The sequence below is a fragment of the Apteryx mantelli genome, chromosome 3 (assembly GCF_036417845.1).
Source record: "Apteryx mantelli isolate bAptMan1 chromosome 3, bAptMan1.hap1, whole genome shotgun sequence".
Taxonomy (NCBI): Eukaryota; Metazoa; Chordata; class Aves; order Apterygiformes; family Apterygidae; genus Apteryx; species Apteryx mantelli.
In genome coordinates this window covers 128806734-128820814 of record NC_089980.1, presented here as the reverse complement: position 1 = coordinate 128820814, position 14081 = coordinate 128806734, and the positions used below count along the sequence as shown (strand labels likewise).

The following is a 14081-nucleotide window of genomic DNA, read 5'->3' as shown; positions in this document are numbered from 1 at the left end:
TGCTAGATGAAGCTGATTTGATAATTTAGATATGACCAATTGTGTTGTTCCTTTACCTTTTAAATTTTGGTATTGGAAATTTGCTTTATTAACTTTGAAGATAAAATTCAACTTTAGACTTCTAAATTTTGCTGTTCTTCCAGTTCTAAAAAAATCAGCGGAAGCATTCCTAAATAAGACTTTGTGACGCTATTTTAAGATTTTTGCTAGTTCTTCCTTTTGATGTCCAGTTGACATTCTAAGGCACTATGGCAGAAACACTTTTTCCCCCCTTTGTAGCTCATTGTCATAATATTTCAAGAAGAGAAGAAATGCTGACTACTTTAGAATAGTTTGTACTACTAACTCTTGTATTTTATGTTGCGTAGGCTATCAAGTACTAGCTCCCACTGCCTATTATGATCAGACTGGTGCCTTAGTAGTAGGCCCTGGAGCAAGAACTGGCCTTGGAGCACCAGTCAGATTGGTGGCCTCAACTCCTGTTATAATCAGTTCTGCAGCAGCACAAGCAGGTAAGTATTTGATCTTCCATGGAGAGTTTTCTGCTTCTATATTGAATCTTAACACTAATCTTAGTTGATTAATATATTATTCATATGTTTTTTTACTCATCCTGTGAAGGTTTCCAGGTTTGAAGGATGTACCATGCATCTTTCTTATTCTCTTGCCTCCCTTTCTCTGAGAGGCACTGCTATTTTTCAAAGATGCATCTTTCCTTTTTTTAATTCAGACTTACTGTCTTCCCCCACCCCATACACATACAGGCATGTTTCTGCAAATGCTGTTGCTTGTCAGATATTAACATTTTCCCCTTTCCTCTCCCCGTGCATATACATGCACTTCCCATCAGTCCCCCAAATGGTGTCCTTTAGGAAGCATCATTTCATTGCTTCGGCTGGCAGAAGATGGAGTGCTTTGAGGCCTTACTATGCTTTTTTCATCAAAGTATTTTCTCTTGAAAAGTATGGCAAGGAGAGAAATACAGAACAGATAGCAGAAGAGGAGAACTAGTTATATCAAAAATTTATAGCTTTTTTTTTTTTTCTCTTTTAGTTATAGAGTCTGGTACTAATCAGTTCAGAAAATTAGATTTTAAGTTAATCCATAAGCTTCTTACTCTATCCAGAACTCACTTTTGACATTAGTAGATGAAGATAACTGAACAAATGTTAGCTGTAACTCTGCTATCACAACTTTGAATATCAAAGAACAGTTCAGCAAACAGTAATGTCTTATGTTTACACTGAAAATTCCCTCAGTTGCATAAACTATTCTATAGCCTTGATTAGCCTACAACATGTTGTTGTCTTCATTTTTTCCTTGGATAATTAAGACTGTGTAGTATTATAGAGTCTCTTTTAGTCTGTTAATATGTGCGTTTCTACTTGTTTAAGAGAGATTCATGAAAATAAGATTTAGATCTGAATAGTCCATTTTCAGTCAGAAATGTTTGAGACTGATTATGATGGTTGAAAACATGTGTTTTACAGCTGCAGCTGCTTCAGCTGGAGGAACAGCAAACAATCTTGCGGGAGCCACGAACGGTCTATTTCGGCCACTTGGTGCCCAGCCACAACAACAACAGCAAACAAATAGCAGCCTACAGTCCAATTCATTTTACGGCAGTAACTCTTTGACCAATAACTCCCAGAGCAGTTCCCTTTTTTCACATGGTCCTGGCCAACCAGGAAGCACATCTCTTGGCTTTGGAAGTAGCAGCTCTCTAGGAGCAGCTATCGGCTCTGCACTTGGTGGATTTGGCTCATCAGGTAGGTTGTTAATATAGTGAGGAAATTCTGAGAGACTGGTATGTAAAGGAGAAAAATGTATCTGTAGCCAGACACATTATAGACATATACATTTCCAAAACAGAAAACAGATTATTCAAGTATATAGGGGGAAGAACCAAAGGCTTTTTAAATTCACTTGGCCTCTGTATAAAAGACAAATTTTTAAAGAATACCCTGTAGTCATAAACATCTCCAAAATATTTTTCCATACTGAGCACTATACTTTGTCCCAGGACTTTGATTTATTTATTTTTTTAGTAAGTTTGTCGTCTTCTTTTTTTTAATTTTTTTTTCAGGCATTTTGTGTTAAAATAACAATTGATTACTTTTGATATATACATACTTTTGTTGTAGTTCCCATGTCAGGAAACTTATAAATTGTTTTTTTTTTTAAAAAGTGAAATAATATGTGACAAACTAAATATCATCTAATATTGTAGTTTTTCTTTCATAACTTTTCTTTAAAGAACAGGCTGTGACCCTGGACAGACTTTAATACCCAAGAATTGCCCTTGTTTATTTCAGTAGGTTCAATCTTGAGATACAATTAAGCATAACTAGTTCTGAACAAGTTTGGGACCTCAAATTATTGCAACAGATGCTCCCAAATTTTATCTACCTGTTTGTTTAAAAAAAAAATTAAAAAAAATACAGTATGTTGCCATCATGTTTCTGGTTTACAGCAGAAATTTTTTTTTTAATTATTTCCTAGTCTCACAATTTTTAAATACACAAGGTAGGTTTTCCTGTATTGCAGGTCAAATGTTATTAAGGGAAGTGAAATACCTTTTCTGAAGAATATTGACTATTAATCCATAAGTTACAGCACTGAATTGCTTATTAATTTGTTTTTGTTTTTTTGAAATAGGATCAGTGGAGCATATTTACAATCTTATGCATCTTGCAGATGGATAGAAATGGGGGGAAATTTTATGTACTGTAACAGTATTCTTTTTAAAGTAAAATGCCCCACAGGAAATAAATGTTGAGGGAAATTTCCCAAGTGGAGGTTATTACAAGACAGCTTAGTATATGAAAAAAAGGAAAAAAAAATGCCCTTCAGTGTTAAAGTATAATACCTTTCACTTGGTGACTAAGTGAAGGTGAACAGTGGCATCAGATAAACTGCATACCAACAAAGAGATTTTTCTCAGTATTATTTTTCACCAAATAATCTGCAAAATGATTTATGTTAACAAAATTGAATGCAAGGAAGTCCAGAACCAAGTTTTACACTGGTCTTCTATAATATCCATGTTTGGAGTGGATTAGGAGATTCTAAACATATCTTTAATTTAAAAAAGAAAAGAAGTAGAGGCTGCTCAGTTGTGTAGGGGATTCCTAATAATTTCCCATAGTACTACAGCAGGTGAATTTTTACAACTTAATTGTGCTTTCCAGGTGCTGTATTTTGTAATATAGGTTTGTCCTGAACTGCTTATAGGCTCTCAGTGAACTGTTAGCAGCTGTTTTGTTCTAGATACAGTTTCATTTCATTGACAGATAGTGATCACAAGTATATATGCATCCATTCAAATCTCTAGAGAATTTTTAAAACATACAACTCCTTATTCAGTGTTATCAAAAAGGCATCCAAACAATACAAATTTTAATTGTGTATCTACTTACTGAGAAGCAGATTAGTCCTTTCTGGCACACTTTTGTGGTCAGGAGATGAAACCTTTTTCTTATAGCAAAGGTCAGCTCCAGAGCTTTGCCCAAAGCCCTCAGCATAGACAGCAAATACTGAAATCTTGCAGCAGTATCCTAGGTGATATAGTTAGCATGGTATTTTCCACAGGGAAGCAGGAAGCCTGTGCTTTTGCAGTTTGAGAAGTGCTGATGAAAGGTGCTATCTAAACCTAAAGTATTTTTAGTAGTATTATTGGAGTACAAGTATATTGAAAGTGCCCTTCTGCCAAGTATGAATTGTACTTGCCTTAAAGCCATTTAAAAATATGCTTCCTGATTAAAAAAAAAAAAAAAAAAAGTAAGCTCGTGAACTGTACGTATATATGAACTGCATTACACAGATGAGTACTTATAAAATGATGTTAATGCACATTGAGACAAATTAAAAATAAGTTTAATTTTTGGTTTGCCAAAGTTTTGGCTTCTTTGTGACTCTCCTCAGTATGGTGTAAGGGTTGAATTTCATTTAAAATACATCCGTGAAGACTGACAGACAGAAATACAGATCTTGCCCTTAAACATTGTTAATGTTTTCAGTTGCTGCAGGGAAATAAAAAGTAGCTTTGCAAAAAATGCAAAAGTTAGCATGTTCTAGCTGAAAGGATGAACAACAAAGTAGAAAACAGAAACAGGTAAACATACAATATAAATAACTATGCATTTTACAGTCCTTTGCTATCTTATTATAAAGTTATACACGCTCTGCTTAAAGATTTAGGTACGTAATAGGTTACTGCAGCTTAACAGGTAACTGAGAATTAGATGAACTACAGCAGTTTTACAAGCCAACTTTTGGCTTGTGACAAATGCAAAGCAATTGCATTAGCTTAGAGAATGGTGAAGAGGGATAAGCTAATTCAGTTATCTTCTGTGGCTTTTTTTTTTGTGAGCTTAGTGAAAAATGCAGCTCAGCTGGTTCATGGTAACTTGTTAAGCTGCAGAAATTCAATTGAATAAGAAACCCTAAAGAAAGCTAAAGTTTGTTTAGCTTAAAACAGCTGGAAAAATAACAATCTGTAAGTAGTCAGTAGTATTGTGTTAACTAATGTTCATGTGGTTTATCAGCTGAGCCAGAACCTGTAAAACTAGTCTCAAATGGTGAGACTTCCTTTAACTGTTGCTTTAATTTGCTCTTCTTATTTCTTAATCTCCTTGCCTAGTTAGTCCAGTATCTTTCCTCCTGGCTTCTCCTCTAGTATGTCCTCCTTCCCAGTTCCAGGCAACATCTATCTTCTCCCCCCAGCATTCCCCCCCCCCCCCAGTTTGTTTCCATTTCTGGCTTATACTGTGTGATATTACCATCATCAGCTTACTATTCTAGTCTCTTTGCCCCACTGTTGCATACACATTCTACAGCTTTCCATCAGATCTGCTTTCTTTTTCACCCTCAGTCCCACTGGTTTTGAAATTCCTTGCCAGTTCTCTTGCAGTCTCCTTGTTGGCTCCTTTGTCTGACTTTACTCTCCACCCAGTTCTGGTTTCCTTTTTTGGTCTATTTCTTGTGTTTGGCTTTTGTGCCCTCTGCATTCACAGTAGATAGCTTCCTTACCACACTGCCTGATGGACATCGAGAACACAAGATGGGATCTTGGGCAGGAGTTTTAGAGTCCACTTTTGGAATGATGTACAGAAGCCTAGAAGTGCAGTTGTAGGGAAAAGCTTTTTCAGCCATCTCAGACATGTCATGTATGGACAGAAGTTTCAGAGTTTTCAGCTGTGACTCCGTAGCAGGTTTCTGCTGAATTTGTATGTACTGTGATTTTTTGCTAAGATTTCTAGCTCAACCAAATAGACAGTGTGAGGGTACCTTAAATAAAGGTCCCCTGTTGCTAGTACAGTGTTCTGAGTACATGACAGCATTAATTTCTCAAATAATAGGTTTCTGGCTTATTTTGGTAAGGGTAAAGCATCTTTGCTTGCCTGGTTCTGTGAAACAGCTGTATTGTTTTGGCTGAACTTGTTTTTCCAAAAATATGTCCTGAGCAGGTGCCTGCCATGAAAAATGTTAATCAAGTTGCTGATGTTATGAGAAAACAAACTAAGATCTTAAAATGGGAAGCAACAGGCAACCTTTATATTGGGCCATGCTGTCCACAGTAGCAAGAAGGTACCTGAGAAGGTAAAGGTTATGGAAGTATGAATTTTTACCTTTTCCTTTTTAAGTTGAAACAGAAATCAAATTTTCAAATTCAGCTTAAGAAGCTTTATATTATCAAAGTATCCATAATCTTGGTTGTGTTCATGAATATAATAAAAATGTTCCAGTGTTAAAATAGGCAATCTAGTTTAATATTTCACTAGTATGCAACAGATACTAGAATTTAACATTTCCTAAAGCTTTGTTGTTCTCCTGATTTATCCTAGACTGTTCATCGCCCTGCTGAATGATGCTGTGCAGGATAACCAGTCCTTCACTAATACTCTGTTAGTTTAAGTGTCTAGTCTTTAATTTGTTTTTCAGAAATACTGATAGTAGTAAAGTTACGTTTCTAGTTTTTCACCTTAATTTTCCTTGCTCTGCTGTGCTCTTCATCCTCTTCTTATCCTACTCCCACTTTATAACATCTTTCCAAACACTTCTTTGAAAACCATAATTATCAGAGAATTTTAAGTAGTCATTTTTTTCCTACAGGTGAGGGATACGCAAACAAGAGGAAGTTCAGAAACAGCTGAACAGTAACATAGATAATTTTCTGAACTCTTAAGCCAAAAATATACATGTTGTCTCTAGCCTTTTACCTGAAATCATGTATCACTGTCTGACTAATAATTTCTGGTGGAAAACTCTTTTCTTGAAGAGTTTAGTGGGAATATTTTTTAGAACCATTTGTTATATAAAGTGACAGTGTAATCTATAATTTCGTAAGATTCTTACTTGTCCCAAAGCCTGAAGCCAGGCTATTAAAACAGAGTACAACAATATTACAGTGAGAAGTCTAGAATGAAATGTTGAAAGACACAGGCATTGATTAAATTACTTATTAGTGGAATGTTTATACCCACTTAGATTTACTTAAAAGCATGTGTGGTTATCACAGTAATTGTCTTTGTCGTAACGATTGCTGTAATTATTGTGATCGCATCTGTTATTGCCCAGCTGTAGTTGGGGATAGGTTTTATTCAGTTGACACTGTGTGTAATTAGGGTCTTTTTATTTCTTCTTCAGTTGGCAGTTCTGCAAGTAGTAGTGCCACAAGGAGAGATTCTCTATCTACTAGCTCTGACTTGTACAAAAGATCTAGTAGCAGCCTAGCACCCATAGGGCAGCCATTTTACAATAGTCTGGGATTTTCCTCCTCTCCAAGTCCAATAGGCATGCCTCTGCCAAGCCAAACTCCAGGACATTCACTTACGCCACCGCCATCACTTTCATCACATGGATCCTCATCCAGTTTGCATTTAGGTAAAAAAAAAAAAACAAAAACAAAAAAAAAAAAACAAAAAAACACTTTTTGTTTGTATGTGTGTATGTATTTCTATGTGTAAAATATATGTTGCATAAGAGATGTCACATTACCTTTGCTGTTAAAACAGTTTTGTGAGTAAGTGGGCCAGTTCCTGAAAGCTGGAGAGCACACTAAAATTCTCATTGATTTGACAGTGGAGGGCACTCAACATTTTTCAGTATCGGGCCAACAATTGATTTTTCTTCCCTGAAAGTGGCCCGATAGAGAGCCCAGTAAGACTTATCGCTCCTTTTTGTGTTATGTTACTTTCTGTTACGTGACAAGCAAAGGTGCATTATTTTTGCTTATACTTCAGTGTATTACCACTTTTATTAAGGGTATTTTAAGATGAAATTTTGTTTAACAGTTGAGTAACTTTCACTACTGCCCCTTACTATGACAGAAGTAGAAAAGTGAGCAAAGCTCTCAATACAGTATTTTGAAGGGTGATTTTGAATCAGTAAACCTACTGTCTTATGGCCCAGATGCTTTGCCAGGATGACAAAATTAACCACCGGGTTGGTGGAGGAAAACAAAATGCATTTATGAAAATAGTAGCAATGGCTTTGTCAGTGGTGGCTCTCTATTATCAGGTGTATTTTTTAAGGCATATTGTCAGTAATATTTTAGACATTTTTGAACCAGTTGGTTGACATGGTAGCTCAATCTTAAAAAAAAAAAAAAAAAAAAAAAAAAACTGAAGAAACCACACCACAGCCTACAGTTTATTTAGAGGAGAATGCCTCTAATCTGAGGTTACTTGATAAACTTTCCCTTTTTTCACTGATAATATTTGTGGTTGTTAAATTGGGATGCTAAAGTTATACAATGAAACTGGATGTAATTATGAGATTGAGTTGCCTGTTGCTTCAGTAAGTCTTCAGTGCACACTTTGTGCATGTAGTAGGCAACTTAATCCCCCATACTTTTGTTTAGTACAAATTAAAAAAAAAGACCGAAAGCCTACCTAAATACACTTTTTTAAAGTGGGAAATGTGTGAGTGATGTATATAATGATGTTAAAAGTAATTTAAATATATTACATTTACAGTTCAGTATCCCCGTCATGGTTATGTGCTGAATACCCGAAGTAAAACTGGGCAGGGGGATGTTTCAGCACATTTTATTTTTTTTTACTTACCTTTTTTCCTTTTTCAGGTCTACAAAGTGCACCTTTGGGCTGAGACCAAGCATGGAAAGTTTCAGCCCAAATGGAGGCTTTTGAGAAAGTTCTGAACATCTGACAATGGGGTTATCATGGAAATCTTTTTCTTTCTTTCTTTTCAAAGTACTTTCATAATAGTTTTCATATTATTGAAAACTATACTTAAACCAAATTTTGGAAGGCATTATCTTAAAAAAAAAAAAAAAAGTTTTGTGTTGCATTACATTTAATTAAATGCTAAATAAAAGGCTTTCCAATTCTGAGAAAATAAGCTGCGATCAGTATAAAGGTTTACCCCTATCAGCAGAAATTGTTAAATACTGATTTTAATCTATTCTAGACTGTTTGGCAGTGTGAACTAAGCATAATAGTTTGTTAAAATCATCTACTAAATCAGTGTGTAAAGGCCAGAATGGACAGTTGTACTCTGAAAAATGACACAACACTGTTGGCTTCCATGCTCACTGCCTCTTGATCTTCCACAAGAAGTGGACTCCGTTTACTGGTAAACTTATTGCTACCTTACCAAATCGATCTGGAATTTGGAAATTGAAGCTTTTCGTATTTTGGCCTTCACAAAAATCCAGTATATTTTTTTTAATCTCCCACACTCTGCCCTTTTATATTTTTGCACAATTACATGTGAGGTACACCATCACAAAATGTTGAAGAATGTATTTCTGCAGTTAATTGTTCTGTTAAATTTATTCTGGTGTGTTCATCAACTGCTATTAGAAGGTTTTGGGTTTTTTCCTCAGTTACAAAAAATAGAAAAGGCAAAGCTTTCTTACCATGTAGTATACACCTGAATACAAACTGGGAGTATATTTTAAGAAAGGTATGATTCTTATATAGTCACTTTTCAGAGTAGAACAACTCTTTGAAGTTCATGTCTGCGTGCAGTTTCCATTGGTATTCTGATAATGCCTGTCAAATGCAGCTTTCCTCCACCTTCAAAGCTGTTACTGTTCTGCCTGCTTATATCAACAGGTTCAGCTAAGTTTAACTCCTATTTCAAAATGGGCATCAAACTCGGTTGCTCCTGTTTCAGCCACCTGACTAGTAGAGCACAATACTAGGGAAGGGTGCATGGTTTTATAACCCCTTTGTCAGACACTGCTGCGATTTGTAGCTTAAAAGACCAATTTCCCTTCTACAAGAAATTCATGATATTTTACTGTTTTTAATATATTCTCACAAATTCTTCTCCAACATCCTAAAATAGGAATGCACTAATTACTTTATGTCCTAGTGTCAGTTTTTCTGTACCTGAAGGGATTTGTCAGTTTGTAACTGCTCCTTTACTGTAGTCAGTTGGAGCAGCAAGGTCATGAATTTGAACTACCCTTTCACTCCCAGGGATAAAAAGATGAAATAAAAGCATTTTTCCTCTGTCATAAAAATTCCTTTTCGATTGGCAGTGCTTACGTTTTGTTGGATGGTACATTGCAGCATTTTCAGTGTTCTAGAATAGGATTTTAAAATCTGGGCTTTTGGGAGGTAATTATCGTCTGTCTGTGCTTTCCAAGCAAAGCTTGCTAATAGTTCAGGCTGCTCTTTTATCTTAAGAATTGGTCATTCTGGGTAAGAGTCTCAAGGCCCCTTGGCAAGGCAGTATGGGGAACCTTGTGTTGCCTCTGCTGTGTACCTACTCTGTAGGACTTCTGTAAACCAGGCATAAGAAGCACTTGAATTAATTCATTTTATACATACATACATATATGTGTATGTGTGTGCATACATATATGTATGTGTATACACACACGTATGTCTGTATAGAGTCCTTTTTCTATTTCCCTTGTGAAGATGAAATGCTTATTTTAGCTGAGGGATGAGATAGAGCTGTTTTTGTACAAACATACAAACATTTTGTAGAAATTAATGGTTTAACACTACACATATTTTACTAGAAAATAAGGTTGCTAACTGGATTTAAACAACAGTTATTTTGAAGTAAATCTGTTTTATGTCTCAAAGTCCTGAACAGATACTTCAGTAATAAGTACTAACAGACTAATGCTATAAAAATTAATTTGCCTTAATCTGGTTTTTAATTTTTTGTCACGTTCTCCTTTATGTTAAATACATCTGTTATCCCAGTTAAGGAGTTAGTAATTTAATGTGCTTTGTCTCCTTAAAACTTGCTAAGGCTCTGTTGTAGATGGCCTATATCACCTTTACACTTCTGTGTTTTTTCTTCCCCGTGGACTAGCCACAGGGTGTCAGGTTGAATTAAACTGTAAAACAACTTAGTATTATTCACTGCGCTGGCGATCTCCCTTTTATGAGATCAGAAGTGATAAATATGATCATTCTTCACAGCAGTAGTTAGATAAACTGCGCTTCACTCTGCAGTGGTTTGTAACTGTGTGATTATACCGATTCCTGAGAGCAGTCTTTTAAAATTTGAGCTTTTGCAGAAAAGTTTAGACTAGGTGCTTTACTGAATAAAGCAAAAGGGTATGAATTGTTTGCCCAAATCACTTGTGAGGACCGGTCTATTACCTTTCTGGTTTGGAATCAGAATCTGTAAAAGTTTTCTGAGTTCTTGAGGAACACAGCTGATGTGGTAGGCTAACCAGGAGGATTTTTAAAACTGCAGTTCAGATTCCAGTTGTTCATTTCTAAGCTCTTAACAGTAAAAGTTTTCAGGAGGAGGAGACCAGGTGTCCTTAATGTCCATAGTAATGCTTTAATGTTTTTGGACTGAGAATTTCATGGGAGTATAATATTTAAGAAAATAGTCCATTGTGATATACGAGAGTATATCTGTATCTAATAAGTACCTGTGACAACATGCTTTTATTCTGGGGGCTTTATTTTTAATCTGCTAAATTATCACTGAATTATTGTACTGCTGCTGTAATAAAAGTTTACCTCAGAAGAAAAGCTAAGTACCCATCAAATCACTGTTTTTATGCTATCCAGCTTTATACAAGCTTAAGCTTTGTATGTGATTTTGAAGTGTGAAAAGTGGTTCTAGGCACAATGGATATATTTTCAGCAGTCCCATATTATGATCAAGCTTAACACGATCAACTTAAATAGTTTCACAGGCTAAACAGGAGTCTCCCAGTTGCAGCATGATTTTCTTACAAGCCTTAGAAAAGGGATAGTTTCCCAAATTGAATTGAAGAAAGACTTGAGGCTCTTGAGTGTGAAGTATATACATGCAGTTTTATTAGATAAATTTAATGTATTTGCTAAAGGCTAGCAAGTTTCTTTAGCCAGTAGTTAAATTGTTGCATTTATCTCATTCTGACATGGAAGCTCAGTTTTTAAAACATCATGCTTAAACAATTCCTGATTCATGTGTGCAGCTCCATGATTGTTTATGCTAATTAGACCTATGCAGTTTGTGAGCTTATCAAAACTACCCTGTTAGTTTTGGGCACAGAAATGAGCATGTGATAAGTAAAGTAATGCACAAATGTTATAACTTAAAGGCAGCCTATTACTGTTTTCGTTTAAACGGGCTTTGCTGCCCTCTTCTGGCATTAAATGTTACTACATTGCATTTACAGGGAAGATAAGGTTTCATTCATATATCTAAATAATTTAGATCAGAAATACCATGTTTTCAGAGGCATAGTTTTTCCATTGTTCAGAAGGTTGTTCCTAGAAGAAAAATCACTGCAGAACCAAAGTCTCTGCATCCTGCTTCACCTGCAGAATGTTGGATTTCTTTTTTTTTTTTCTTTGTCTGTTATGTCACTGTCAGTCTTTTTCTGGAAATAGTGATTGTCAATGGAAATTAAAAACGATAGCTAAAGAAACCTGAATTTTCTGGCTATGAAAAATTAAGAGGCTTTAATTAAAAAGAAAACACAGATTTTTTTTTAAAGGTATTGTGGGACTTAAAGTATTTACTGATTCTTTGCTGATTCTTACCACTGAATTTTGCAAAACTAATTATAAAATAAATACTAATTATTTCTATTTTAAGGCATAATCCTATACCATGCAATAAATATGATGCTTGATATGTCTTGCAGAATACTAACATCTCAGATTCTGATATTTCAGATTGACCTTTTGAAAAAGATACCTGACCATTAATATATTACCAGCCCTCTGTAACACTGTTTTTGCCTGGCCTTGTAAATACTTGGAACAAAAGAAGGCTTGGCTGGGGCACTGTCAGCTATTTTTTTAATTGATTTTGTAACAAAGCACCATTCAAACAGCACATACTGCAATTTGTTTTAAAAATTCAAATTTAGATATTTCTTTTATTGACCTTGAAAGGGCTTCCAACTAGTATGTGACTTTCTAGATAATTTGAGGGGAAACTAAAAATATGTTTCCTTTTCCAGTTTATACCCTAATAATTCTGGTTTAATACTTGTTGCAGAAGCAGACTTGAGTTTTTTCAGGTGGGAATGTGCCTTTGAATATTTCTGATTGTGTTATAATAGTAGTATTCCTTTTAAAAATCATTAGATTAGAAAAATCATCATTGTTTATGATGATCATTGCTGCCTGTTGTAAAGTGGCGGGGAGAAAGGCCTTTTGGGCAAGTTCAGAATGACATAAACTGATTAGGGAGTAGTATGTGAGAAATTCATGGGGCTGTGAGATGACGATAGTTATAGGTGGGATCTCTAGCAAAAGGAGCAGGAGCTAAACAAAGCAAGGCAATTCTGTTCGTAGAAAGCAAGGAAAGACAAAGCATTGTGAGAGTGAATGTATTCGCAGCAAGGAAAGGGCTATATGTTTCTAGAAGGAACTTCAGTTTAAAATCTTTGGTTGTTTTAGAAATAAGTAGTGCATTCTTAGTTACCATTTTGAAATTTGACACATTTAGTGCTTACAAGAGGTACCGGATTGAAAGCCTGGGATGCTGAAGTCATCTAATTTCCTGCAGAACAGGTACAGCATGACTAGAGGCACAACACATGCCTCCCCAAAAATGCCCTATCACGCTTTAAATCAACAGAAAGGTACCTCAGTAGGGAATGAAGGGTAGTTCAGACTTCATGGTCTATTTTGAAACAATTGGCAAATTTCAAGACTACTAAGAAGGATGTAAGTCAGTTGTGTTTGTGAAGTGGAAATCTGCCCACTAAATTAAGGCCCACCTAATTCTAAGGTTTCTGTAGGTCTGAATGGGTGGTCACTTTACCTGTTCCATTATATTCTTCTAATGAGTTTTCTTCTGCTGGTTGCCCTTCATATAAAATAAAAGTGAGGAGGAGAATGGTTTTATTTCTTTGAAGATAAAGCTATCTACCTCCTCCAGCCAAAATGAGGTAAATATAAATAACAAGACAACACTGTTTTGTTTTCTTTGGCTCCAGAGTATCCATAGTTCTAGTACATTTTTATTTTATTGTTGCTTATTTTCCTTACGGCTTTTACTGACAGAACTGCTTCCTTGTAGGAGGACTGACAAATGGTAGTGGTCGCTATATTTCTGCAGCACCTGGAGCAGAAGCAAAGTATCGCAGTGCAGCGAGTACCTCCAGTCTTTTTAGCTCCACCAGTCAGCTCTTCCCTCCTTCACGTCTTCGTTACAGTAGGTCTGATATTATGCCTTCTGGACGTAGTCGATTACTCGAAGATTTCAGAAATAATCGTTTCCCTAATCTTCAACTAAGAGACCTTGTTGGACATATTGTTGAATTTTCTCAAGACCAGCATGGTTCTAGGTAATTATTATGGTAAAGTTAATGATAGTGTTTTACTGCTTGGGTGTTGTTGTATTAACATAAAATGTTTTAATGAGTTGGTCATCATCTTAATATGACACATGCCGTTAATTGGGACAGATGCTCTTACGCTGATATTTTTACTTTCTATGAAAGAATTCATTATAAAAGTAGTTTAAATTTATTAGCTCCTTGTAGAAGTTTTTAGTGTCAGAATAGTCTCACAATTAAACTTCTAAACTTCAGTATTTAAGTATAAAAAAAGCATTGATTAAGAAAACAAAATGCAGTCTGGCATGTGGAATGCAGATTTGTTTTTCAGCTGTACATTGTTATT

The 14081-nt window shown here is 35.4% G+C and overlaps 1 protein-coding gene across 12 annotated transcripts in view; it reads left to right on the top strand.

Moving 5' to 3' along the window:
- PUM2 (pumilio RNA binding family member 2) overlaps positions 1 to 14081 on the top strand; it is a 71915-nt gene that overhangs the window by 46091 nt on the left and 11743 nt on the right. For 9 of the 12 annotated variants that reach the window (XM_067294335.1, XM_067294334.1, XM_067294333.1 and 6 more), the window contains 4 exons: positions 369 to 512; positions 1491 to 1769; positions 6649 to 6885; positions 13477 to 13744. In XM_067294335.1, the coding sequence (XP_067150436.1) occupies positions 369 to 512; positions 1491 to 1769; positions 6649 to 6885; positions 13477 to 13744 (928 nt within the window). The remainder of the gene's footprint in view (positions 1 to 368; positions 513 to 1490; positions 1770 to 6648; positions 6886 to 13476; positions 13745 to 14081) is intronic. The other 3 variants (XM_067294337.1, XM_067294336.1, XM_067294338.1) reach the window with 1 other exon arrangement.